The 26680-nt window shown below is 36.5% G+C and overlaps 2 protein-coding genes and 1 non-coding gene across 4 annotated transcripts in view; 2 read left to right on the top strand and 1 right to left on the bottom strand.

Annotated features, from left to right (window-relative positions):
- Nucleotides 1-1268: 1268 nt before the first annotated feature.
- On the bottom strand, nucleotides 1269-26595 carry Chi (LIM domain-binding protein 2 Chi). Of its 2 annotated transcripts, XM_013318931.1 has the most exons (9): nucleotides 26246-26595; nucleotides 18745-19124; nucleotides 6585-6660; nucleotides 5828-5930; nucleotides 4561-4733; nucleotides 3738-3938; nucleotides 3098-3221; nucleotides 2499-2617; nucleotides 1269-1478 (listed from the first exon to the last, which is right to left on the bottom strand). In XM_013318931.1, the coding sequence occupies exons 1-9, from the start codon at nucleotides 26270-26272 to the stop codon at nucleotides 1320-1322; spliced, it is 1362 nt and encodes a 453-aa protein (XP_013174385.1). In that variant the 5' UTR covers nucleotides 26273-26595; the 3' UTR covers nucleotides 1269-1319. The 2 variants fall into 2 exon arrangements, with proteins under 2 accessions (XP_013174385.1, XP_013174386.1); XM_013318932.1 differs by lacking the exons at nucleotides 18745-19124; nucleotides 26246-26595 and adding an exon at nucleotides 8226-8616.
- GCS1 (mannosyl-oligosaccharide glucosidase) overlaps nucleotides 6758-26680 on the top strand; it is a 28768-nt gene continuing 8845 nt past the window's right edge. The window contains exon 1 of the mRNA XM_013318930.1: nucleotides 6758-6865. Within this exon, the coding sequence (XP_013174384.1) occupies nucleotides 6854-6865 (12 nt within the window). The 5' untranslated portion in view covers nucleotides 6758-6853. The remainder of the gene's footprint in view (nucleotides 6866-26680) is intronic.
- TRNAR-UCU (transfer RNA arginine (anticodon UCU)) lies at nucleotides 24657-24729 on the top strand. Its single transcript has one exon. It is a non-coding gene; the product is annotated as a tRNA-Arg (tRNA).

The following is a 26680-nucleotide window of genomic DNA, read 5'->3' on the forward strand; positions in this document are numbered from 1 at the left end:
GTGTGACAGAAATGCCAGGCGGTCAGTATTACGTTCCGTTTTACATTTATACTGCCTTGATTTTAAGAATTTTCTGTTTTCTTCTTTTATTACGCAAAAGTTTACTCATTTGGAACTGTGATTTTATAATCCTGACTAATATTATAAAATGCGAAAGAAACTGTTTCCGTCTATATGGCTTTTACGCCAAATTACTGAACCAATTAAACGAAATTTTGGAAATTTGCTTCCCGAAAACAGTATTTCACGCGGACCAAGTCACGGGCATACCTAGTATGATTTAATGCAATTCTATTTGTATGAAAAAAACCACCAAGCGAATCAGTCTTGGAATAATATTAGGTAACCATATAAATAAAACTAATAATCATTCTGAAGATTTTCTATTTTTATTTTTAATTTCCCGCTGCAACGATAGACGAGTACTTTTGTAATGTTTTCAAAGATTCTTAATCTAATGACCAACCTGTGCCAATCCATTTGTCCATACTGTGGCTACATGCCTTATGCTCTTTCTCCTTCTGCTCAACCTTATTTATATTATAAATGCGAATGTTTAGATCGATGGATCGATGTTTGTTTGAAGATATCTCAAGAACGGCTCAAAGGATCTGGCTGAATTTGCATAGATGTAGAAAATAGTCTAGACTGAAAATGCACAGAAATTCCTCTTTATATGCAAGCATTCCTCTTTTAAAAAGGATAAGGATGGGAAAGGAAAGAGGTCTAAAATAATGGATGCAACAGCTGACTTCTCACTTGTACTTGTGTGTTTGGGATTTTCTGAAAGTCTGGAGAGTACGGAGCTGCTTTGGCGGCTATCAGTCCTAGATGAGAGGAGAGGAGAGAGACGCTGTGTGAGTTTTCCTGTTTCTGGACATTTACTCACATCCTAAAAGATACTTACTTTTTTGTGCAAGCGAAATTACATTTTTTCCCTGATCTCTATAATTGGATAGGCGATTACTTAGAAATGACATCTTTTGCTCTGTTGCGATTTCGCGCCATGATGTTACATGACAGTTAATTCTATGTATCTGTACTATTAGTTCCAATCCTCACCACCGCTACAAACCGTTACAATCAGCGCCAAAATGGCGGAAATCAAATGCGCACAAAATACTACGTTGTATAGCCAGTCCATTTATAGAGTACATATTTTTTCTTCCAAATTCCAAATTCGAATTTTGACGTCCAATTCAATTGAACCAGCGGGAGGTATGGTAAGAGGGTAAAGGTATTGGGGGGTAATAAATGACAAGTCGGTGTTACAATTATTGGTAATATCCTATATTAGTGTGTGGGGGGTGTGTGGGGGGTCAGTGCGGCGCGGGCGGTGTCTTGGCGGGCGAGGCGGGGGGCGCGCTCCACTCCACATCGCCCTCGTACTGCGTGTTCTCCAGCCGCGTGATTAACCTCTCGTCCTCATCACCGAATTCGCCCCCCATCAGTGACGGCTCCCCCACAACCATCACGTCCTAATAACAATTATAATATAGTCAGATTTATATTGTTAGGAAGAAAATCCGGTACAGTGCCGGTGTATCGCAACACTAGTCTAACTAAAATGTCGATGTTTATGTCCCCTCACTAATCATTCTGACACTTGACTTTGTAACGAAAGCGCGCCATTGGCGCCAAAAGATTCTAATAAAAGAAAGTGGTGTTAGTTACATTATTTATAATTCAAGAACGGCTTTACCGATATGCCTGAAAATTGATGAGGAGGTAGCTTAGAGCCAGGAGATGGACATAGGATACTATTTATTTTTATTCAAATTTTTGCCTTGAACGGCTGCTTTTTATTTAACTTATCTACATATTAAGTTTTTTTTATATATCTACCCGGAGGGAGTCGCGGGCGTCAGCTAGTAGTATCTAAAAATAATTACGTAAGTTGTAAAGTTAGTTAAATTGCTATTTTTAGACATAAGTCAGACTCCTTTGGCGCGAATGGCTTTCGTTACAAAGTCAAGTGTCAGAATGATTAGTGAGGGGACATAAACATCGATATTTTAGTAAGGCTAGTGTTGCGATACACCGGCACTGTGTCGGATTTTCTTCCTAAAACTATTGTTGGCGTTTTTGTTTTTTTTTTGTCGTGTTTTTTTAATTCATGATGAAACAAAGATTTGGTATATATAGCTATATGGCAGAATTGTGTTTTTTAAATGTAATTTATTTAGCCCTCGCCTTTGAAAAAAGGTGATACAGAGGTTAAGCATTTGACTTGTAATCTATAGGTCATAGGTTCGAATCGCGCCATGTATTAGTGTTTTGCATTTACATATGTACATTTATCCGATGTTACGGTGAAGGAAAACAACGTGATGCTGCACATATCTGAGAAGTTACAATGGGTTAGTATTGACTATGACCTTATCACTTAGGGTAGGCTCCGAGACCCTCAGTAAGTTGATGATGATGTCTTACTAAACTTAAGTGTTGGGTTGTTTGTTTGTCGTATACGTGTTGTATGTGTGTCGTACGTTTGTTACCTGCGAGGCGAGGCTGAAGTTGGGTCCTGGCGAGCGTTTCTTTGTAGGTGCTGGAGGTGCTGCGTTTGCGCCAGCGCTACCTTTGCGCTTGCGTCGTTTGCTCGCGGGACGTTGTGATTCTGTTATAATTTTATTTTACTAATATTATAAATGCGAATGTTTAGATGTATGTTTGTTTGAATGTATCTTGTACGGCTGAATGGATCTTGATGAAATTTGGCATAGATGTAGAATGTAGTCTTTTTTTTAAATAGAGTCGGGCGGAGTCGCGGGCTACGGTTAGTATTTAAATATTTTTAATACTTCAATCTTACTAATATTATAAATGCGAATGTTTTAGATTTTGATGAAAGTCATAGATGTAGAACATAGTTTTTAAGAACACATAGGCTACTATTTTTTTTTAATTCAACCCGGACGAAGTCGCAGGCGACAACTAGTTCAAATATAAATGTTGATTAATTTCTCCATTGTTGAATTGCAAATTTTTCAATGTTGAAATACATGTATTGAGACATGTTTTTATACAAGTATCATGAGAATGGAAACAGTAATCAACACATTTCTCAGTGAAAAGTACCAGGAGAACATAAGTATACCTGGTGGCGCGACCATCCGCTGCCACTTTTGGAAGAGTGTCGTCTTGAGGCAGTCCCGCGGCGATAACGCGTACGCCTTGTGCCGGGACATTAGTTCTTGCATCGGCTCCAATATCACGCACAACTGGAATATTCAAACAAAATTATAATTAGAAAAAAAAAATCGATATATTAACTTTGTACATCTTCTTTCCCTGTCTCTCTCAGTGAGAGAAAGATTAGACTATCTCCCTCTAACTACTTTCTATATCTGTCTCTGTCTTTCCTCTGTTTATTGTATCTTACGTCTTTTTCTTACAGAAAGAGAGGTATGTAAGGTGGTATCCCTCTTTAATTCTTCCTCTCTTTCTCATATAGAAAGTGAGTGTGAGAGAGATATATCAATATGTCTGTTCTTTATAAATGGACAGGCTTTAAGAAGTAGTATGTTGTGCGTCTTTGATTTTCACCATTTTGGCGCTGTTGGTAGCGGTTTTTAGCGGTGGTGTGTATTGGAACTAATAATATAGATAAAATGAACTGACACGTAACATCAAAATGAGCGTTTAAATAGGAACAAAAGAAAAGTTGTTATTTCTAAAACAATAGCCTATCTTATAATTGTGGTTTTTGTGTTTTTATCTCGATTAGTATTACTTACCCTTAAATAGTTGAGCGTGGAATTAGTGATGCCTTGCCGTGTGATGTTTTTAGCGAGTTGGTCTAACGCGGCGTGGTCGGGTGGATGCACCGCTTGCCGCGGGATTAACTCGCGGTGAGCACGTACCGCCATATGCCACGATTTGATTCGCATTAAATCATCAAAAGTGAATTCTAAAATTAGTCTGCCTTCTGTACAAACCTGAAAACATTACGCAAACATCTGTAGTCCTAGTAAGATTTTACTGTTTTTAATACATTTTTAGGGTTCCGTACCCAGAAAGGAATAAACTAAACCTTTATAGGATGACTTTCTTGTCTGTCCGTCTGTTTGTTAAACTACTTTTTTCATATAAGTTGACAAACATATGCTTTTAAAAGACAGAGAAGAGGACACACAGAAATAGATTTCCCCTACTCAAATCTTATCCTTCCCATCCTTTCCTTATGGGAAGGTTAAATAGTCCTCTGGGACGCACTCATCAGACTGTACTTGGAATTGCCTTGAAAAATTGGTGAGGAGGAAACTTAGAGACAGGAGACGGACATAGGATACGATTTATTCATTTTAAGAGCTGCTTTTTATTTAACTTACTAATATTATAAATGCAAATGTTTAGATGGATGTCATGTGGATGGATGTATAATAGTATCCTATGTCCGTCTCCTGGCTCTAAGCTACCTCCTCATCAATTTTCAGGCATATCGGTAAAGCCGTTCTTGAGTTATAAATAGTGTAACTAACACCACTTTCATATAGAGTAGCTGTCGCCCGCGACTCCGTCCGCGCGTATATATTTAAATATAAAATAGTTTTTACTTACTTTAGTAAACATTGGTTTTCCGTGATGCGTTACCATAGTACAATGATCACAATCTAACGTAATACTTGTGTTATGAAACGATTCTTTTGGTTGTCTCATCGTATAATATAATTCTGAAACACCGCCTTCATATATACTCCTAAAGTATCTGGGAATTAATGTCCTTCCTATCGCTGGAAATTAAAAACATTAATTTACCGTTGGTTTTTGAAACCTAAAACTGTTTGATATATCGTTATCTTTGTCTTAGAAACCCATGGTTATTTAAACTGATATATAAACACGGCTAAACACTGACGTATATACGTCCGGTGACACCGACTAGTTTCGAGCCCATCGGGGGCCCTTTATCAGGATGAGTGATACTGGTATTATTTCGCGGACGTGGCCGTCAGCTCACTGGACGGTGCCACCGGACTAATATACGTGAGTGTTTAGCCGTGTTTATATCAGTTTATTATAATGTCTCACGAAAGTTTGAATAATTTAATAGCAAACTATGGTTATTTTTTATATCATAAGGTGGCAACTGAGCGGAGACTTGAAATCGCTGAAATAGCGAAGTGATCGTTGCCTAACTTTAATCGACGGAGGAGATGCACAGAAAGAAAATATTTTCCTTTTCCATGCATATCATCCGAAAAGTCCAGTTCCACTTCCCATCCTTTCCTTATAAGAAAAAGGATGGGAAGGGAAAGAGGACTAAATTACACCTCCGGGATGCACAATCATCAGCGTGTAGTTGGAATTGCTTCCACTTGAGGCGTGTCTTCTGTGTGGTCGTGGTATTTCACCGGACGAGCCGGGACAATTCCTGCGAACATGTTAAAGCTCGCTCTACCACTGTTAAAGTAGTATAAAAATATTAAAATTGGAACACCATGACTGGAGTTACGCGTCAAAAAGATGGTCCTTCGAGTCAGATCATAAGAATATACGGTTTGTTCCAAACCAATAACGTTAGTACGTTTTTTGTAACGCAAATTGCATGTGTAGAGCGGTGGCTCAAGAGTAAAGCAATCTGCAGGTCATAGGTTCGAATCCTATCGTAACAATGTTTTTCGATTTACATATGTACATTTATCCGATGTTACGGTGAAGGAAAACATCGTTATGTACCTGTGAAATGCCAAAGATATGTGCGAAGTCACTGCCTGTCAGAATTGACTATGACCTAATCACTTAACCTAACCTAACAACTTCAGTGGGGATGTATAGTATCAGGGGTAGAGGGGTTTAACAGATGGGGGGTATTAAGCATACTTACTGTATCTTTTAGGTCCATCTTCTAAACAAAATGTAAGGGTTAACGTCGCGTCATCCTCGAAAAATTCTGTCGCGAACGCGTCCCACCATAGGTTATCTGAGTCCTGGAATCATATCACATCTGTATTGGTTATGATATCCTGGTAACTTTAGTACGAATGTATGATGATAATTATCAATTTTAATGGCGTTTTCACTGTCTTAACACTTGTTTTGAAACATGTTGTTTTCTCTGTCTATTTAAAGTGAATAAGAGAGATGATAAGTTTTACATTTTTTATATCATAAGGTGGCAAACGAGCGAGCGGTCACCTGAAATCGCTGAAATAGCGAAGTGACCGTTGCCCATAGAAATACGCTATTGCATATGCGTTGCCTAACTTTAATCGATGGAGGAAAGGATGCACAGAAAGAAAATATTTGCCCTTTCCATGTTTTCATCCGGAAAGTCCACTTCCACTTCCCATCCTTTCCTTATAAAAAAAAGGGTGGGAAGGGAAAGAGGACTAAATTAGAGCTCCAGGACGCACACTCATCAGACTGTAGTTGGAATTGCTTCCACTTGAGGCGTGTCTTCTGTAAGGTCGTGGTATTTCATCGGCTAAGTCGGGACAATTCGTGCGAACATGTTAAAGCTCGCTCTACCATTATTAAAACATGTTTTACACAGTGGAAATGCATGTCTGTTTTTATAATAAGGCTATGAAAAGGATAGTTCGTGTCACCACGGCGGGGGCAAAATAAAAAAAAAATCTCACCTCTGTCCTCTGTTGTAACCGTTTGTTGAGTTCGTAAACTCTGTAATCTGGCTGGCCGAAGTATGGCGCGTGCCTTCTGGAAATTAAAAAAAAAATAACGTCAATAACCAAAATGACAGCAATTGTCATAATTTGACATCTGTGAAATATTTTATTTAATTTCAAAGCAATTTTGCGCAATTTTCAATGGTGTTTTAGTTAAAATTAAGTTTAAATTATTAAAACTTGCTACGCAATGGATAGAAGTAAGGTGTTTGTAAAATTGTTTTATGAAAATAGAGGTAAGTGAGACCACTAAATTGCCTAGAAGTTGTCAACTAAAATACTATAAGATTTAATATAAATATACTAGGAGATAATAAGCTTATAAATAGTATAACAACGCCCATCATCAAGAAGGGTATATGCTGTCCAGATATGAAGCAAAATCGAAGTTCAAAAGACCATTTTTTAAGTCAAAAGACAGACAAATGTCATAGTGATTTGACATAATTGGTTTACATTTTGCCAGTAGCGCTGGAATGGTAGTAGCCAGTTAGTGTTTACATTATCCTAGTTGAATGCCAGCGCTGATTTTAATCGCTACTGTCTTACTGTACTGGCATAACTAGGTATGTCAACTTGCGCTAGCTTGAAATGAACAGAATACCAGGAAGAATAATGCACGAAAGTACTAGGTTTACATAACGCAGTGGTAGGGATGTTCTCCGCTCTAGAAACTGTCCACTGACATCGATAGTACACGGAACAATGTGTCTGTTTGTTTGTTACACATACTCCGTTCCACTTTCAACACGTCTGTCTCTCCACACGTCAAGCGTACACCGTTATTGTCATGTACATACGAATTTAGATCGTATGACTTTGGTATTTAGAGCTATTAAAGCTATGTTAATTGTATTCGACAGTGAAGATTTTGATGAAATATGCAACGAATTCAAGTAAGCCTTTGCTGCAATCTGTCTCAATGTTATGATGTCCTAGTATTTGTTATTCAATTGTAATGTAACTCCTTGACTTAATAAAATTTCCGAAATGGGATTCAGTACGTTTTGATAAAGATGCGCTGGAGTTTGTTGAATTTCTTTTAGTACGAAATATTGAACGTAAGTAAAGCAAAATTACATTGGATAGATTTGTTCTATTCAAAATATAAGTTTAAAAAGATGGCTTTAACAAACAAAACTCGTAGAAGTCATTCCATTGACAATATTTGGATCAAGGCAAGTTTATTGTGATGCAGATTTTGTACCAACCAACACTGAAAAGAACTGTCGCTTAGATCATACGAATAGATTTAACCTATTATAACCAAAAGGTTTATTGACTTTTGTAATTCTAACTTAAATCCCGTTTAATTTTGATGTCAACTGCCACACACAGAGATGTTTATTGGTTACTTAAATCCTTTAGTGTACATAGTTTGTTCTAAACTTACACTAAAGGACTCCAATCTCTCTTGTGTATCGTTTCCTCATTCCTGAAGATCGCAAGCTCTCTTCTTGAGATCTACTCTGTGTAGGGACTCGCTTAGTGATAATTAAACGATCGCTTAAAGGACTCCGAGTGTGTGTTCCCTAAGTCCTAAAGTAATAATATGATGTGGGAGTACCAGGACACCATAGAGCGATGTTGGTATACCTGAAGTATGGGTCCGGTATAGGATGGTAGATGGGCGGCGGCGGCGGCGGCGCGTACTCATGGTACTGCAGGTGGTGGGGCGCGTGGGGCTGGTGCGGGGCGTGCGGGGCATGGTGGGGGTGGTGCGGCGAGAGATGGTGGCCGTACTCGCGGTACTCGCCCTCGCCGCCGAGCGAGCCCAGCGCCACCGGCATGTAGGCCACTTTGTCACCGTACCATTACTGCGGTTTTACTATACGGATCGCAGATTTATGTGACACTCCTAATTAGTTATGATTGCCTGGTACTTTGACACACTTACACACGCACCTTTGAGTTCGTGTTAATTTTTTTTTTCGTTTAAACACTAATTATAATTTTGTTTTTTAATAAATATTTTTTTTAAACACTTAAATATAAACACTCTTTGGAGGCTTTGGTTTGTTATATATTTAATCACTCACAAAACACTGTAAGATAAATACGTGAGATATGGAAAACAATTTAAATACATAATAGCGATTGTCAAAAAAGATGACTCACGTCTGTGTCATCTAACGATATACGTGCGACTGATAAATGTCTGGACGGTTGGGAAATTTTCCCCACATTTGATGCGTATTTTACCCAATTGAGAAAAATTTGCTCAAAATAATTTTTTTTTAAATTGAGACATCAATTTTCTATGTAAATTATATCAATTGTTAAATGCAGTTTAACATTAAATAGATTGTAAAGTTTTATTTACGGATAAAAAGATCTGTTTTATTAACTTAGCTGTTCTTGTAAACAATGCAATTCGACTTATTATTGTTAATATTTCGTGAAATCATACAAAATTTCCCCAAAATACTGTAAAATCTCCCAACTTATAGACAACATTGCTGATAAAAAGCATTTCGAATTTTTCGCGCGCGGGAAGTGTCATTACGTGCATGTCGAAACGTACTATCTCCTTTATGTACTAGTCTTTGTTTAGCGACTGTAGACTTTATTGCATGGCAATAGAGGCGATAAGATGATAGTAACTTTCCTAACGTCTGCGGAACGGCAACGCCGCGTCAGCTGGCTGCTAGCTAGGCGCGCTCGGAAAGGTCAACATCGGCTACTAATATTTTCTTTTTTTAATCTATTCTTCTATTTAATATTAAAGTTATTGTCTAAGCCTATTAATATTAAAACAATCAAACAATAAGTAAATAATTAAGAAGTTCCATCCACTAGATTTGGAAAATTATTGCAAAAATTATCTAATTTTGGCTGACAAATAAATAATTAGTGATGTTGAATTCGAGTCAAGGTTACGATGAATTCTGTTTAATAAACTTTTGTTGTATAAATGAATAATTTAATTTTTTTTTTTATCACAAAGTTGGTATTGTTTTGCGCGACGCGAGTTGTGCCGCGCGCGCGATGTTGCCGCTCCGCGCCGCGCTCGCCGCACTTTTTACTGTTTCTTAGCACATAGGCGCTCATTACGCCGGCACGCACACAACGCTAGCGACGCGCTGATATTGTTATATATCTCCGTACGTATGTCCACATAGTGCAAGATGTACATTATGTACATTCCGTTCTACGTAGCCTCTGGATATATAGGTGAGGTGCGTCGAGCTCTCGTACAACAAATCAAACAGTACGTCTATAAATAACTGGGATGTGTCCGTGAAATTACGACGCGTCATTTTTGCCCGACTGTATCAATGCAACCATTCTAACGCAACTGACGTCCGCGGCCTCGATTTATAAATCGAATTTCATGTAATTATAAATTATATTTTAAGTATAATTGAAATCTAATAGGAATCTAATGATACACACACACAAGCACAATAAATTAATACACACACAAAACTCGTAGAAAAAATAAACACTGAATCGAATGCGGAAATGAAAACGCGAGATGTGTAGCTGAACTGTTCCGTCTTATGCCACCTTGGTAGGTGGCAGAGAGCGCCGACGTCCACCGCACGCACACGCTACACGCGGCACACTGATAATAAAACACGCGAAACCATAAATTAAGGAGCGCGCGCTTGCCGGCCGCTGGCTGGTAATACAATGGTTGTTGTTGAAGACGAAATAAAAAAAAGAATCGGCGAGAAAAGCGACGTGTTCGCGTTCCGTCAGACGCGGAATGTGTGTCACGCTGGCGCGTGTCAATGACTCCGCGCGCACTAGCCACTCGGCCTGCGGGCTGCGGGCTGCGGGCGCGCGGTGGCCCAGCGTGACACGGGCCCGCAACACGTCGGCGGCGGGACACGTGCGGGTTATCACGGTAACACGCGCCGCGCTAACACGCTCCTGCATACAAACGCCCGCCCGCTATCTATCGGCTGCTGATCGATTTCGAATTTCGAATGCACTTTGGAAAGAGAACGATAGATGTTGACGTTCTTATCTAATGTCACCACGCTTTTGAAACTTTTTATCAGGACAAGTAGAAAGTCGACAATTGAAAGAAAAATCTTGTTAGGTATGCCTCAATAGAATTAAAAACCTAATTCTTACTTCATCTTATTGCAATAAGCAAAAAGGACAAAAACAAATTGCCCAAAAGACAATTTTTTTTACCTAAATGGAACATAGGTAACATAGCAGTGGTGGTCCACTGCTCTTGGCACTATAAGCAAGTTCAAGGTTGTAAAAATCAATGGGTTTTTCCGTTGCAGAGTTCATTGTTCGACATAACAATAATTTTTTTTATCTCAACCTCGGCCGGAGAATGGGCACAAGCAAAAAAAAAGAACCAGCTCGAATGAAGAAGTAATGTATCTCAGAGTAGACAAATTCTCCCATAGTTTGATCCGTTTTAGCGCTATAAATAACTACTGGATAAAATTACAAATAGCAACAACAGATAAATAAAACACGAGAAACATACCTAAATTGCCAGCGTATTTTACTCGATCAGTTTGTATAGGATTTTTTAAAAATTGTGCCATGATAGTGTCGCGGTATTCCAACGACCATTTTAATTATAACTTCCGGGTAAAGTCATTGGTCCAGGATTTGTTTCAAGGTCTTTTAAAAGATTTGTTGAAGGTAACAAAAAATATAGGAACATATCGGACTTACGTTACGGGCAAGCAATATTTGAAAAACATCAAAATAGTAATTTAATAGATGTTGATTTTACTTTCAAGCCGAGAGAGCGTTTGCGTTTTATAATCTTATCTAAACCAAAATGTTTTTCCAAATTAATACACAAGATAAAATAAACCTTTTCATACAAAGGTGAAAAACATTAAATACACATCTCAAATGATGCTACATATTTGTAAAAAAAAAAAAAACAGGAATATCCCATTAATCACATAACTCTTGGTTATCCCAATCAACGCAGTGACGGACGTGTGACGAGCTGTCAAGCGCTCGGGCGTCCTCGGCACATTTCGGATACGTTCGTCTACGTAGAAAATATTCATGTTTGGCGCGAGATTAGATTATATTCATATACAACATAATTAAATACCATTTAGAGGCTTAAAAAAACAAACGTGTGACATCTTAATTGTTATGCACTCCTGGTAGTTTTGTAACAAAGTTAATTTAAAGTTTTGGTTTATTATGTAGTTGGTAACATGTATATAGAGTAGGTTTCCATAGAAGACATATTTGTATCGAAACATATTGTCATCTCTTTTTTTCTCTTTAAGAAAGTAGAGACAATATTATTTTTTAATACAATAATTACAGCGGTCTATAGACACCTGCCTATCCTCAGATTAGCCAGTATTAAAGACAAAATCCTTCACTTGTTACGTAATAAGCAAACCGGTCGTACGGGGTCAGTAACATCGGCAGACGAAACGAATCCGGTCGCCCGCTCACCTCGCTTGTTTTGATCTGTCACATTATGACAAACGCGCGAGACGTCCATGTCAAAGTTTGACAGATCGTTGTAAATGACATTTGTTTTTTTTTACAACAAAACAAATGCACTTGATTATAATGCCACATGATTTAAGATGAATGAACATTTATTGAAAATTGCTAACAGTGCGGGGAAGAATATAAATTGAGAAACAACTCCTTCTATAATGAACGAACAGACAAACATTTGCCTCCTCTCTGGTTCAAATAAAAAGCTTTTACTTTATTATATTTTGTTGTTACAACTTACGTAGGCTAACATTGAGGTGAAAGTAGGAGAAAGCTACTATATCGCCGTTACAGTTTTTTTTATAATTGAAAAAATAACAAAACGCATTGAACGAAATATTCAAAGTATAAAATGGCCAGTACCATGTTTTGATGTTAATTAAACACAAATTAATGTTTACTTAAATAACAATGGTTGAAATAATTAAATATTTTTTTTTAAATACATAAATATTTTAGCGCACTAAATTACCTACAGAATAAAAAATATCCATTGATCCAAAACCTACCAAACTTTATGGACCCGTTAGGCTAATTTATGTAGTTTAAAATCCCAAAAACTTTTAAAAATTGCATTTTAAAAACGAACGAATAAAAAGAAAACATACATTCTAATTAATTTGAATATTTAAAAAATAATTCATTTTGCCGCCAAACATAGAATTCTTAAAAAAGAAAAAAACATTCCAAATTCAAAATAATTTCAAACATTGAACGCTGATCATCACTATCGTGAAGCGAAAGGTCCGTAGATTTAATTCATTAGAGCGACAGAGACGGCATAACTGGTGATGTCAACTTGAGTGAATGAGTGAAAGCGACCGGCGTTCGAGAAGGACGCGCTGAGAATTAGTCATATGTGCGAGAGGGACGGGTACAGTCTGACGTAGTAGATAAGGGGCTATCAGGAGGATGCGCGTTTACACGCCGTATTACACTCGACTGGAATTCCTTTGTTTAGGCGAGTGTTGAGACAATTAACTTTCTCTATTAACCTGTTCATTTCGTGAATTCAATTTAAGATTCGTATTTTTTATTGAACGTTTCATTTAAATTCTAATAAAATACTATATTTGAGATCAATAAAATTATTTCATATTACGAGAAATGGTTGTTACATTTTCAAACTTTTTTATAGAATATATCGTTTATTTAGGGTAAAAATAATTGGCTAACGGATAGATTAAAAGCAAAAAAAAATTGAGACCAAATACTGTTTTGAGAATGCTCTTACAGTGAAGGAAAACATCGCGATGCAACCTGCACATATCTGTGAAGAATTTCAAAGATGTGTGATGTCAGCCCGCACTGTGCCAGAATGGTTAATGTGGCCCAGTCACTCCTAACTTAATGGAGAGTCCTAACCTCTTGGTAGGGACGTATAATGAGCTGATGGCTGAAGATTGTTTCATGTATTCATATAAATATCATAGAAATAGAAGCTAAAGAAAAGTTTTTTCCCAACTTGTTCACTAAATACGATTTTTTTATATTACATACACTCCAATTTAGTTAAGTGAATAGAATGATTAACAAACCAACAAATCTAATAAATTAAATTATTCAAATAGTTTATTAAAATCATACGTTTATCGTTTAATCATTCAGAACTATTATACTTAGTCTAAACATATGTCGGGTTATGTTTTTTTAGTATTATTATTGTCGAGTTAGTGACTGGTGAGTAGCTAGTTCATGTAAACGAGGCACACGCACACAGTTTAACCTCTCAATTTTTAGAAGGTGACAAGTGCCAGTGTACTTGAATTTGTAAAATGTAAGATTGGGTTTCCACTGCAATGATATTTGCTATTTACTAATATTATAAATGCGAATATATGGATGGATGTTAGAAGGTATCACCAGAACGTCTTAACGGGTCTTGATGAAATTCGTTATAAATGTAGAACATAGTTTGGAAGAACACATAGGCGACTTATTATTTTTTTTTAATTTCGTGCGGACGGAGTCTTAAGCGACAGCTTATTTGCTATAGGCGTACTAAACATTCGTATTTATAATATTAGTAAGATAGAATTGTAGATTCTAAATATTACAATAAAGACGAAAATATACTGCATTCACAATAGTTTAAATTCTCCTTGGACACGTTCGTGCCCTTTAGACAGAGTTCAAGGACGGCAATTTAAACTTTAACACAAATGTAATACGGTCGACTTTACAATTTGAAGGTTAAATCTTTGTTGCAAAAACGTTGCAGATTTTATCTTAAAATAAGTTTTATTTACAAAATATTTATATAGTGTTTTTTTAATTAAAAAAACAAATACGACTTGACTATAGGCTGTTTGATAGAACCACCTTTCAAAAAAAAATTTACGAGTATTTTTACTTTTTTTAATTTTAACTTTATTAACTATAACATAATAAAAGCTTGTTTTTATTTTTTTTAATCTTGCTATAATATTATAAATGCGAATGTTTAGATGGATGTTTGTTTGAAAGTATCTCTAGAACGGTTCAATGGATTTTGATGAAATTTCTCATACATATAGAACATAGTCTGGAAGAATACATAGACTACTTAATTTTTTTTAATTCCGCTAGGGGCTATAGGTAATAAATATAAGTAATACTAGTATGATTCCTGGATTAGTCTATATTGTAAAACTGACTTGTCAATCAAATACATGGACTAACGTTGATCGTTCAAACATCGATGTTAACCGTAGGGCAACAAGCTAGGGGTGTGCAACCCCAATTAATAATAACTTTACCCTCTCTCTCGCACCCGTACAACCGCGATCTATCCGTCTCGTGTGGCATGCAAATTAAAAATCAATGAGCAAAGCACTTGACAGTCTTTCCGTCGATTTTTCTTACTAAAGATGCACTTTTATTTATGCTTACGATATTTCGATGTTTTTATTATAACAATGATGTACTTAATACGTTTTTAAGTTCAAATATTTTATTTTGTTAAAATATAAATGGAATTCATATAATAATCTCTAAAATTATAATTTTTTATATGAAGGTAATAACGTAACTTGTTTTTTTTTAAACTAATGTTATTTGTTTACTGCAAATTCTAAAAAAATTTTTTTTTGTAACAAAATAGGTTTTAAGCTACATTTCGTAAGCATTCGTTTCTGAAACCTAAATATAAAACACTTCGTTTGAAAATACAGATATGAATATGTTTTAAACGTAGATTTTTGTCTCAGAAACCCACTGTTAGTGGTAAAATTTACATAATACTTATTTAAATAATAATTTATTTAACTTAATAATTAAAATATCATATAGTTATTAATAAAATATATAAAAAAAATCTTTATCGTCAGTACCAGGAGCGCATAGCCGCGGGGAGGTCCCACCCTACGCCACGTGCTCACCCCCCCCCCACACCCTCCGCTGTATACTGAAATGCTTAAATATAGGTTACGTTGTCTGTCACTATGTGGCCACAGCTAAATTATATTTCAATGTTACCAACATTATAAAATTGGTTTTTTTTTCTTTTCTCTACTTATGACTGTATTAGTCGAACTTTGGCCAGTGTAGCATTTGGGGGGGGGGACTTATGTTGTATAAATATTTCGTAACCTAGGCTTTGAATCAAGATCATTGCGTCAATATTTCTTTTTTTTGTACCAACTATTGTAATAAAATTATGAATTTCACCTAAATTTTATAAAATATCGATGTATTTATAATAATACGTAACAATACTGTACGTAACCATTTCAAGAAAACCAGATTAACTCGCTCACAAAAACGAGTTGCGTAACCTGCATTATAAACGCTAAAAATAACTCATTACATAACACAAAATAATGTCAATTAACTTGTTTTTTAATCATCGATTAACCATATATAATACAAGTGTATAAAACACTGGCCTTTGAAAACAACAAAATTCCGATTTCAATCATAAAGGTCTCATTGTTGTGTTTTTAATCTGTGATTTAATATAAATGCGCTAGAAATATAGAAAAAAAAAACAATTTAAACAACAACCACATCTGAAATAACTAAAGCAAACTAAGAAAATTATTAAGAAAAGAAACTAATATTTGTAATCTGTAAAACACATTTTAAGTAAAAACGCTGGCCGTTTATAAAAAAAAAAAGAACGTCAAAATTCATTTCGAATTTGGAATGATTTTGATCGGGGCGCGGAGCAGACGACACTCGAGCGAGCGAGTGGCGTCTCTCACATAGTCTTTACTTATGTATACAGCGACCAGAGAACAAAGACCTCTGTAATGTCGCTCTGGTGCCGTTTATTGGGATATATTTGTATGTGGCGCGGGCGGTGCGGGAGCTCAACGTATACTGGGCGAAGCGGTACCGATGAATACATAGAGTATACGTAGATAGAGGTAGTACTCGGGGTGGGCGAGTACCGTCCGCAGATGACGACTGAGAATTTTTGAAAATATTATTTTTCGTTTAAAAATTATTAGAACTACGTTTTGTTATAAAATGTCATTAAGGTTAATTTAATAAATAGTGTCTTGTTTAAAAGTTCGCTTTATATTATTATATGCAATATTGTATTTACTAACTTTTGCCTTCACAACAATAAAATAACCTAGTTGTTTTCGTAAAAAAATACAAAGTGATATCCCACGCAGTTTAAATAATAAATAAGATACAATAGTGAAGATGAAATGTGAAAACACATAAAAACAATGCCCTTATTTAACCAAAAAATTCTTAAACAACTAAAGAATTTTATTTCAAATGAAACGTAGTTAAAAAAATCAATTAATAACAATTAAAATGGTTCGAACCATCTGTGGACGGTACGGTCGCCCGAGCACAGAGTATATACGTACCGTTCACCTACATTTATTTGTTCGCACACAGATGTAACTTTATGGCGCTCACACACATAGGGTTACCAACTACGATAATATAGCAACTTAATATATTTTAGTCAAATAATACGAATTTCTAATGTAATTAACCATTTTATTAAATAAAAATTTATTATTTTCCCTCTTTCAAATCGGTCTCGTTTAGGCTAAATGGAACTGACAAGTATGCTCAAGATATATTCCACAACATAATTAAAATAAAATACATTATGTATATCTAATTTAGGTTCAATTATCAATAAGAAAAAGAAATTAATATAACTAAATGTTTTGGTCACGGCAACAGCTAACTTTTTTTTCTTCATTAAATAGGTGGCAGCCCTACGCACGGGCACAGGGACGAGCTTACCTCGCACACATACAGCGGAGCATTTTATTTTATTCTGGGAGGATAATTTTGCGATTTTTACCGCCACGACGACGACGGATCGACACGACGGTTTTTTTTAAAACTCTATATTGAAAAATTATTCCAGTTAACCAAGGAGGTTTTAGTGCGCAAACAATAAAAAAACATGGCTGTCAATTTGTTTTTTTTTTTAAATCCATTGATAAAAAGGTACAGGTTTTAACTTGATACGGCCACTTTGTTTTTTTATTTTTAATTCAAATGTTTTAGGCAGAAGGTTTTACTTAATACAGCCACTTTGGTAATGTTTCCGGAATGTCCGATAAAAAACTATTTTAAACTAACCAAAGAAATGTTTAAAAATGTAAACTAAATTGCGAATGAATCAATTTTATTAAGGCTTAAAAAAAATCTGTACTTTACGTCTATTAATGACGTATTTCGTCATGGTTATTACGTTATATACGTCTGACGTAGTACCCGTGCGTAGCCACGGCAAAAACCTTGTTTAAATCGACCAGCATTATTAGAAACGGATATCGAAAAAGCATTTTATATGAACCAAACAAAAACAAACTCGCTGTCAAACTTAAGTTATCGATGCGTTTCGTATAAAGGTCCATATATACGAATTTATTAATAAATTTTATTATAACTAGCTTCGAGAGACTTCGTCCGTGCGAAATTAAAAACAAACTCAGTCATATATGTGTTCTTCCAGACCAAATTTCTTAATTATTAATTAGTTCTAATTTTCACCGCTAAATACCGTTGCCTTCAGCGTCAAAATGTTGGAGATTGGCACAAAATACCACGTCTTATAGCATGTCCATGAAGAAGTATGCGACAAGATGTTAACAGTTTTGAGAGTAAATGACAATATTACGTTTTTTTATTATTATTTCTGTGGTGAAAATTTATGTTCGGCTATTATCTTCTTGAGTAATAACCCAATCGAAATTATGTTTTACGTTAGATTTTTAAAAATAATTTTTTTTTGTCAAAAAATATCAGCTGAGTTTACATATAGGCATCTTATTATAATTTACATATTTGAAATGATTTTTTTCTTTATAACTTTTGTTTCGTGTGTACGCAGCCTTATACCACATGACTCAGTGCGAGTAGCGAAGGCGCCCGGCTGTTAGTAACACCCTTCGAATCGTTATTTTTAACCTGAACGCATCTCTAATATATTGAATATTATACATGAATCATATAAACTTACGTGTAAACACGAAAATAAATTACTTTCGCACGCAGAGTTATTTAAGCTGTGCCTTAGTATACCGACGATCTTTCGTCTTGTCTATACATGAATGTCGGTTTTTTATTTTTTTTATATTATAAGGAGGCAAACGAACAAGCGGCCTTGCCCTTAGACATAGGCAATTGCAGATGCGTTGCCTAAAAAGTTGCGTTGTTGTAAATAAAGAGTTAAGGAGATGTCACCAACCTGTCTACAGGAGGCGGCAGTGGCGCCATCATGTGTGGATGCGGCGGCATCGGAGGATGCGGCGCATGGGGGTGGAACGGCGAGCCGGGCGGGGCAAACCCCGGTCCAGGGAAATGCCCCTGTTGAGGCCCCGCGAACCCGCCACCACTGCCGGGCCTCGCGGACGGGCTGCCGAAGGGCCCCGCATACGGCGGGCCCGCGAACCCTGGGCCAGGGCCCGGGGTAGAAGGCGCGGGGGAGGCGGCAAAGGCGGGGCCCGCGGGGGAGCCCGCCGGGGCCGCGAACGTGCCGAAGGGCGCCTCGCCTCCGCCCTTCCAGCCGGCGCCTACGCCGCCCGCCTCGTCCAGCGCCGGCACGCGCCGCTGCAGCCCCACCGACATCTGGAAGATCATAAATACTTGAAATAACCACTGGACAGGGTGTAAGTCGAGCTATTCTGTGCCTATTTGATTTTCGCCATTTTAACTCTGACGTATCGGTGTTGGAAACTCGAATTTGGTTGAAATTAGACGTCAGAATCCCATCACGCAGCGTGTGTCTTTAAAGATGCACTTAACCCAGAGGGGTAGGTTAGGAGGATTTACAGACTTCCATTTGTCATGATTTCAACACTTGTAAAATACCAGTTGCCATGGCAACGGATTTGCGCAATGCACAAAGCGGGTAAAAGCATATAAAACATCAAACAATTTCTAAAAAGACAAATTACAAACAAGAAAAAAACTAGATAGAAAAAGGTAAAAAAAAATCGAAACAAACGCAACCGGGGTCTCGAACTAAACTTGGGGTCAATAGCCAAGAGCACCGCGAGCAGAGACAAGATACACCTGTCGGAACAACTACGCAGTATTATAAAATAACTACAAAGGAATCTGACCTTTATCACTATATTGTTAAGGTGTAAATTAGCGTGTACTATATAAAATTGGTCATAACCTGTGTGTCCCATCGTACAGAGATTTCTTCGCGTTCACCGTTCCGTTCGACGCAGAGTTTTATTATAATACTGTTTAAAATATCACACAATAATAAGTTTGTTGTTTGTCTGAAATACAAGGACTTATTTCCTTCGTTTTATAACCAAAATTTAAAAAAACTTGAACTTTTATAGTGAACTAGCTGTCGCCCGCGACTCCGTCCGTGTGGATATATAAAAAAAAACTTGATATATAGATAAATTAAATGAAAAGCAGCTCTTCAAGACACAAATTCGAAAAAAAAATGAATAAATAGTATCCTATGTCCGTCTCCTGGCTCTAAGCTACCTCCTCACCAATTTTCAGGCATATCGTTAAAGCCGTTCTTGAGTTATAAATAGTGTAACTAACACGACTTTCTTTTATATATATAAGATTTATGGATGGATGTTTGTTAGAGAATATCTCCTGAACGGCTGTATGAATCTCATTGAAATAGAACATAGTCTGGAAGAACACATAGGCCACTATTTTTTTAATTCCACGCAGACGGAGTCGCGGGCGACAGTTTGTGTTGTATATTTGTTAGAAAGTGTTTGTTGCACAAGAAATATTAGATTTGGAATCACGTTAAAAGCGCGGGAAATGATGCCAAGGTAAATCAAATGATGCCAACTGCCAATATAATGCCAAACTACGATGTGTATAAACTAGCTGTTGCATGTGACTTCGCTTGCTTTTTATAACAGTTAATATAAATTAACATTATTTACGTGACGTCATCAAATTGTAGATTTCCGAGCCATTATTCTGTTTAAAATTGCTTAATAATCTTACTAATATTATAAATGCGATTGTTTAGATGGATTTGGTTTGAAGGTATCTCCAGTACGGCTAAATAGATTTCGAAGAAATTTGACATACATATAAAATATACACTGAAAGAACACATAGGGTACAATTTTTTTTTAATTCAGCGCGGACGAAGTCGCCGGCGACCGCTAGTATTTTAATAAGTATTTCAAAAATCTACCGCAACCGTAGAATTCGACTGCTCATTTGCCGCACACAGAATCATTTCATCATTAAAGACAACGCTTAGTGTAGCTTTCTCATACTAAATTTACACTAAAGGCATCGCTTAGTACGGCTTAGATAACTCCGAGTACGGCGTTTGTATTTTTTAATAATTTGATTAAGTAATCACAAATTAGCAATGCAAAGTACCAGGTTACCATAAATAGAAAGGAGTCCAAACATACGAACGTCCTTGCCGTAGGCGTCGCGTTCTTGCGTGCTCGGGATAGCGTGTCCGCATCAGATGATTACAGGTGGATCAAAGGATATAAATTGGATCGAGCTTCTTATTTTCATGAAATCAAAGAGCCGTTAGAAAATTATTAAATATTAACCTTCTATTATAGCAGGAATAGAAATGTTTAATAAAGAACATTGAGCAAGATGCATTAAAAAATAAAGAGGGCGAAATAAAAAATATTCGTAACTTCATGTTGAAGTCCTGGTTATGGACTTAAAGTTCCAGTAAAAAAGTCAAAGAAAAATGCAGAAGAGAGAAAGAATTTAACTACCATATTCTATGAAGTCCTGGTACTTCCCTGATCGAGTTGATATTTAGTTACCTACCAATTTAACCTACGAATTTTTTATTACTTACTTTTAATTCAATATATAAATGCGAATGTTTGGATGTATGTTTGTTAGAAATTATCTCCAGAACAGATTCATATATCTTGCTGAAATTTGGCATAGGTAGAACCATAGCCTGGAAGTTTTTTTTAATTCTACACGTACTCGCAGGCAACAGCTAGTATGTAAATATAAATATGTATTTCCCACGCGATGAGTAAACAAGTAAAGATAAAAAGGGGTATCTTAAGGTTACGATGAGATAACGCGTTACGTTTATATTTTGTTTATTATTGAAATAAACAATTACTATTTGGATCTACTTTGACGTATGTATTACAATAATGCCATCCCTTTCGTTCTGCTTGCAGATAATAGAGATAGCAGTAGTCTTTAACTTCTCAGTATTTGAGAAAACAAAATTATTTGTTTTTTATTCGAAATAGTGACTACAAGTTCAAGGTCACTTAAAGGGCATTGTAGGGCGTATCTTTTAGCAAATATTTAGTACAGTTAGAGCAAAAAAAAATGTAGTTATTAAGTTATGAGGTAATAGTCAATACGAGTCTGTTGTGTTTTAAAAATTTCGTATTTGTTAGTAACTAAAATATTAGAAAATAAGTTACGTAATAACGCGAGTGCGATTTTCTGTTATTAAAATATATCTATACGTATAAATAAAATTGGAATGTATGTATGTAATAAAGGAAAAAATTGTCTGTATGTCTGTAAGGGTGAGTTTGTGGTAAATATCCGGAATGGCTAGACCGATTTTGACGGAACTTAGATGAAAAGGTAGGTTAAGCACGCGGGAATATTTTAGGATATTTTTTTAGGGTTCCGTACCTCATAGGAAAAAAATGGAACCCTTATTGGATAACTTTGTTGTCCGTCTGTCTGTCTGTCAAGACCTTTCGTCTCAATCAAGCTGGAATTTATTTAATTTGCGCCGACGAAACGCGGGCCGACCGCTAGTATGTTTCTCGGACATTTGACATACCAATATTTCTTAAAGTACCAGGCTAGCAGAGTGTATTAGGAGCTACCTAGTCTAATATAAACCGGTCCTGGGGCATATGCAGTTTTTTGTACTAACCTATCTCGTACGCTTCGTACGAGTGTAACTCGTTTCGGTTTACGCAATTATGAATTCCTGGTAAGTTATTTTACTTAAGAAATATTTCAAATATAAAAAAAATATGTAAAAATTTATAAAAAATTTAAGAAATATTCATATACTATAAAAAATATTAAAAAAAACGTTTTATAATTATTACGGATAATCCAATCATTTTTATCCTTTAGAGGTAGGCAGAGAATACATCTATCTTACTAATAATTGTATGGATGGATGTTTCTTAGAAGTTATCATCAGAACTGCTGCATGGATGTCACTGAAAGTCACAGATGTAGATGTCTGGAAGAACATATAGCCTACTATTAAGTTTTTTTTTTTAATTTTAACAGCGGTAGAGCGAGCTTTAACATTTTCTCACGAATCGGTCCGGCTCGCCCGGTGAAATACCACGACCACAGAAGACAGGCGTCAAGTGGAAACAATTCCGCGTTTCGTCTGATAAGTGTGCGTCCAGGAGGCCCAATTTAGTCCTCTTTCCCTTCCCATCCTTTTCTTTATAAGGAAAGGATGGGAAGTGGAATGATGAAACTTTCCGGATGAGAGGATGCATGGAAAGAGAAGATATTTTCTTTCTGTGCATCCTCTCCTCCGTCGATTAAAGGTAGGCAACGCATATGCAATTGCGTATGTATATGGGCAACGGTCACATCGCTATTTCAGCGATTTCAGGTGGACGGTTGCTCGTTTGCCACCTTTTGATATAAAAAAAAAAATAATTCGGATTGATTCGAAGTTGTACTTTTGGCTGTACGTTGAAATGACAGTTTATTTTAGAGTTATTTATTTAAAAAAAAACTATTGTTTTTAATTTTATCTATGGTTTAAAGGTGTAAGCTTTTATTTGGCACCAGGTAAAACAGAACTTTGTTACATAAAACACATTCCTATCTTCCATTGAAATGACAAACAAAAAAAAACACAAAAACTTTACGAGGTTCTTACGTTGCCGTTCCGAAAGCGATGTTGCCGATCTTATACTTTTATAGACAAACTAGCTGTCGCCCGCGACTTCGTATGAGAGGTATTAAAAAAAACTTTAGTAGCCTATGTGTTCTTCCAGACTATGTTCTATATTTGTGCCAAATTTCATGGAAATCTATTGAGTCGTTCTGGAGATACATTCAAACAAACATCCATCTAAACATTCGCATTTATAATATTAGTAAGAAGTAAGATAAGACTAACAGTTTTTCATATATATAATTCATAGTCTATGTTTTTTTCCAGACTATGTCTACATCTATGCAGCTGTTCTGGGGTTACCTTCTAACAAACATCCATCTAAACATTCGCATTTATAATATTAGTAAAGATTTGATATTTAGATGTAAAATAAGGTAAATTAGCGTAGAATTTTGTTGAAGGAATAGATGTGTGCCAGCACCATGCCAAAATCAACCTCGGCCCTAGACCACAGAGTTACGTTAATTGTTAAATTAGGCATGCCGTGACGTCATATTTAGGTTAAGCTTTGAAGATGACCGTGTTTCGGAAATAAGGTTAATCGTTAACTAAGGGACATTACACGTTTTCGATGGCCCGTTAATTGTTGCTAGTGTGTACGTTACCTAAATTTATTGTAAAGAAGGTTGAATTTATGAGAGTCGTTGGCTCAGGAGTTAGGACCTGGTCCTATGTTCGAATCCCGCCATGTAACAATATAATTTTCCATTTCCTATTTACATATGTACATTTATCCGATGTTACGGTGAAGGAAAACATCGTGATGCTGCACATATCTGAGAATTTCAAAGGTATATGTGAAGTCACTGGGCCAGCCTTGATATGACATTTTCACTAACTTAAGGTAGGCTTCGAGATGTATAGTGAGCTGACAATGAACGTAAAATGGGATATATATCTGAGGGTCTATCACGAATATTAGCGACACGCGCCTTCATCGAAAAAATATATCAAAATGCGAACCCAGAACCTGCAGATTGCATATCAAATGTAACCACTGATCCACCGAGGCTCTTGTCCTTTCCCTGACGTACCCTCCATACATCTCTTTCATCCGCCATACGTAAATTCACCCCCATCATACGCATATCCATACACAATCCAATATTACATCAGTCTTCTTTAAGGCCTTACATACAGATGTATGATTTTAATTTGATAAAAACATTAATATGCTTTAATATACAATTTTGAGTTAGTTTTTGTATATTTTGCGCATTATGTTATAATTCGGTCAGAGCATATATGTCTCTGTGGCGCAGTGGATAGCGCGTTGGACTTCTAATCCAAAGGTCGTGGGTTCGATCCCCACCAGAGATGTTCATACTTTTTTAACAATTAAATGTGAATTTCACTGCTAAGACAATAATATGTTTATGAAGTTGGAAAATACGCTTTTGTTAAATTTAATGTTACTTAAACGAATGTTAGGATTGATGGATGTTGTTTTTTCACTATAAATTCTGCACATACGATGTCACGGGCAAAAGCTAGTCTAGAATACAAGTATTAGGACATTCAAATTCTTCGATTATGTTGTACTAGCATTCTCATGTGTTCTTCCAGACTATGCTCTACGTCTATGCCTTTCGACGAGATACATGCCGTACTAGAGATACCTTCTAACAAACAGCCATCTAAACATTCGCATTTATAATATTAGTAAGATTTGGGGAAATTAAGCATAAATTTACGCAGGTTTTAGTATTAAATTTACACGAAATTATTGACAAGAGTGATTTTTGATTATAACCCTACCAATGTTGAAATGCTTAATAAAAAAGAAATGTTACCACAGACAATAAAATTGCAGTAGGAGCTTACGATAAACGTAACGTAGTGTAACTGGCAGGTAAGAAAAACAGAATAGTTGTTTCGTTTTTTTTATAAGGTGGCAAAGCAAGCAGTCACCTGAATTTGTCGAAATAGCGAAGTGACCATATACATCTGCAATTGCAGATGCATTCCCTGCCTTTAATCGACGGAGGAACAAGATATTCCCCTTTCTGTGTCTCTTGGTCAAATTCACTTACCCTTCCCATCATTGCCTCAGAAGAGAAGAATAAGGTATCGTGGACTATATGACCTCTAGTACATACTCATGAGATTTTACGCGGAATTACTTAAATTTGACGACTGTCTTGTGTGATCGTGATATGAAGCTGGTCCATTCGAGTAATATATATTTTTGCTCTCTAACTTTGTATATTGTCTCTGTCTTATTAAAGATAATGTAGGGGATAGCAAGATGGGGTTTTACACCTTTTGGTGCCGAGTTTACATCTTATTTTGCGATGGATTAGGTTAAAGTTTGCGTTTTTTTAATCAACAGCATGACTTATGACAGAGGTGTGTTTCACGCGTTGACAATATCAAAACAATAACAAATGACGTGACAAAAATTGTTTAGATTGCGCTTGTTTCGTAAACTATAGTACTATTAAACTCTTAGGTCATAACTACGAGATTTTGGTACAACGACTCTGTTTTAAGTATTATTCATAATGAAAACAATGTTTTTGTATATTTAGACTGCACAGTTAACTATGTTTTGCAAACGTCGAAGTAAAATGTGTAGGCACAGATAACTTATTCCGTATTTAGCGTCATACGATTTCATAACCTATAAAAGTAAACATTCGGTGAAAAAAAACACGCGACGCATAAAAAAGGGGTTAGAGACCTGCTCGGGAGTGAAAAAAAAAACGTATTGAGTATACGAGGGATAGACCTCCGTACCTCCGTAGCTTGTTCAGCGACCGCCCCGCTCGCCTACCCGCCGGGGCGGGCCACCCCGCATCTTAACAGAAATAACACTCAACTGTCGTTCACTTACAATGTTCCGGTTCCCTTTCTTCCTCATACGAACATCGCAGACTGATCCATTGAACTATTTTCAAACTACACTACACAAACACAATCCGAACGCACTGACATAGGAGTTTGGCGTTTTTTTTTATCTTTTTGGGAGGGTCGAGGTTACACTCGCAGGTAGCCGCCGGTCGGTCCGAGCGGCCTGTCGCTAGGCGTCTTACATTATTTCACTGAAGTCTTTAAAAGCGTCCTCGTGTACGCGTAGCTTTTATCATCATTTCCGACAGCAGTACAAGCACGCGCGCCTCGCTCGATCGCACTGGGGATCGCGTCGCGCGGGGCGAGGTGGGAACGCCGTCGCGGGGTAGGGGCCTGCTTTACCGACGCCAATGACAACTGTTTTATCGACCTCACGGCAGGTGGCGCAGCCAGGAAATGTTGTTTAAAATTAAATAAT

This window comes from Papilio xuthus, unplaced genomic scaffold (assembly GCF_000836235.2).
Source record: "Papilio xuthus unplaced genomic scaffold, Pxut_1.1 DF826776.1, whole genome shotgun sequence".
NCBI lineage: Eukaryota > Metazoa > Arthropoda > Insecta > Lepidoptera > Papilionidae > Papilio > Papilio xuthus.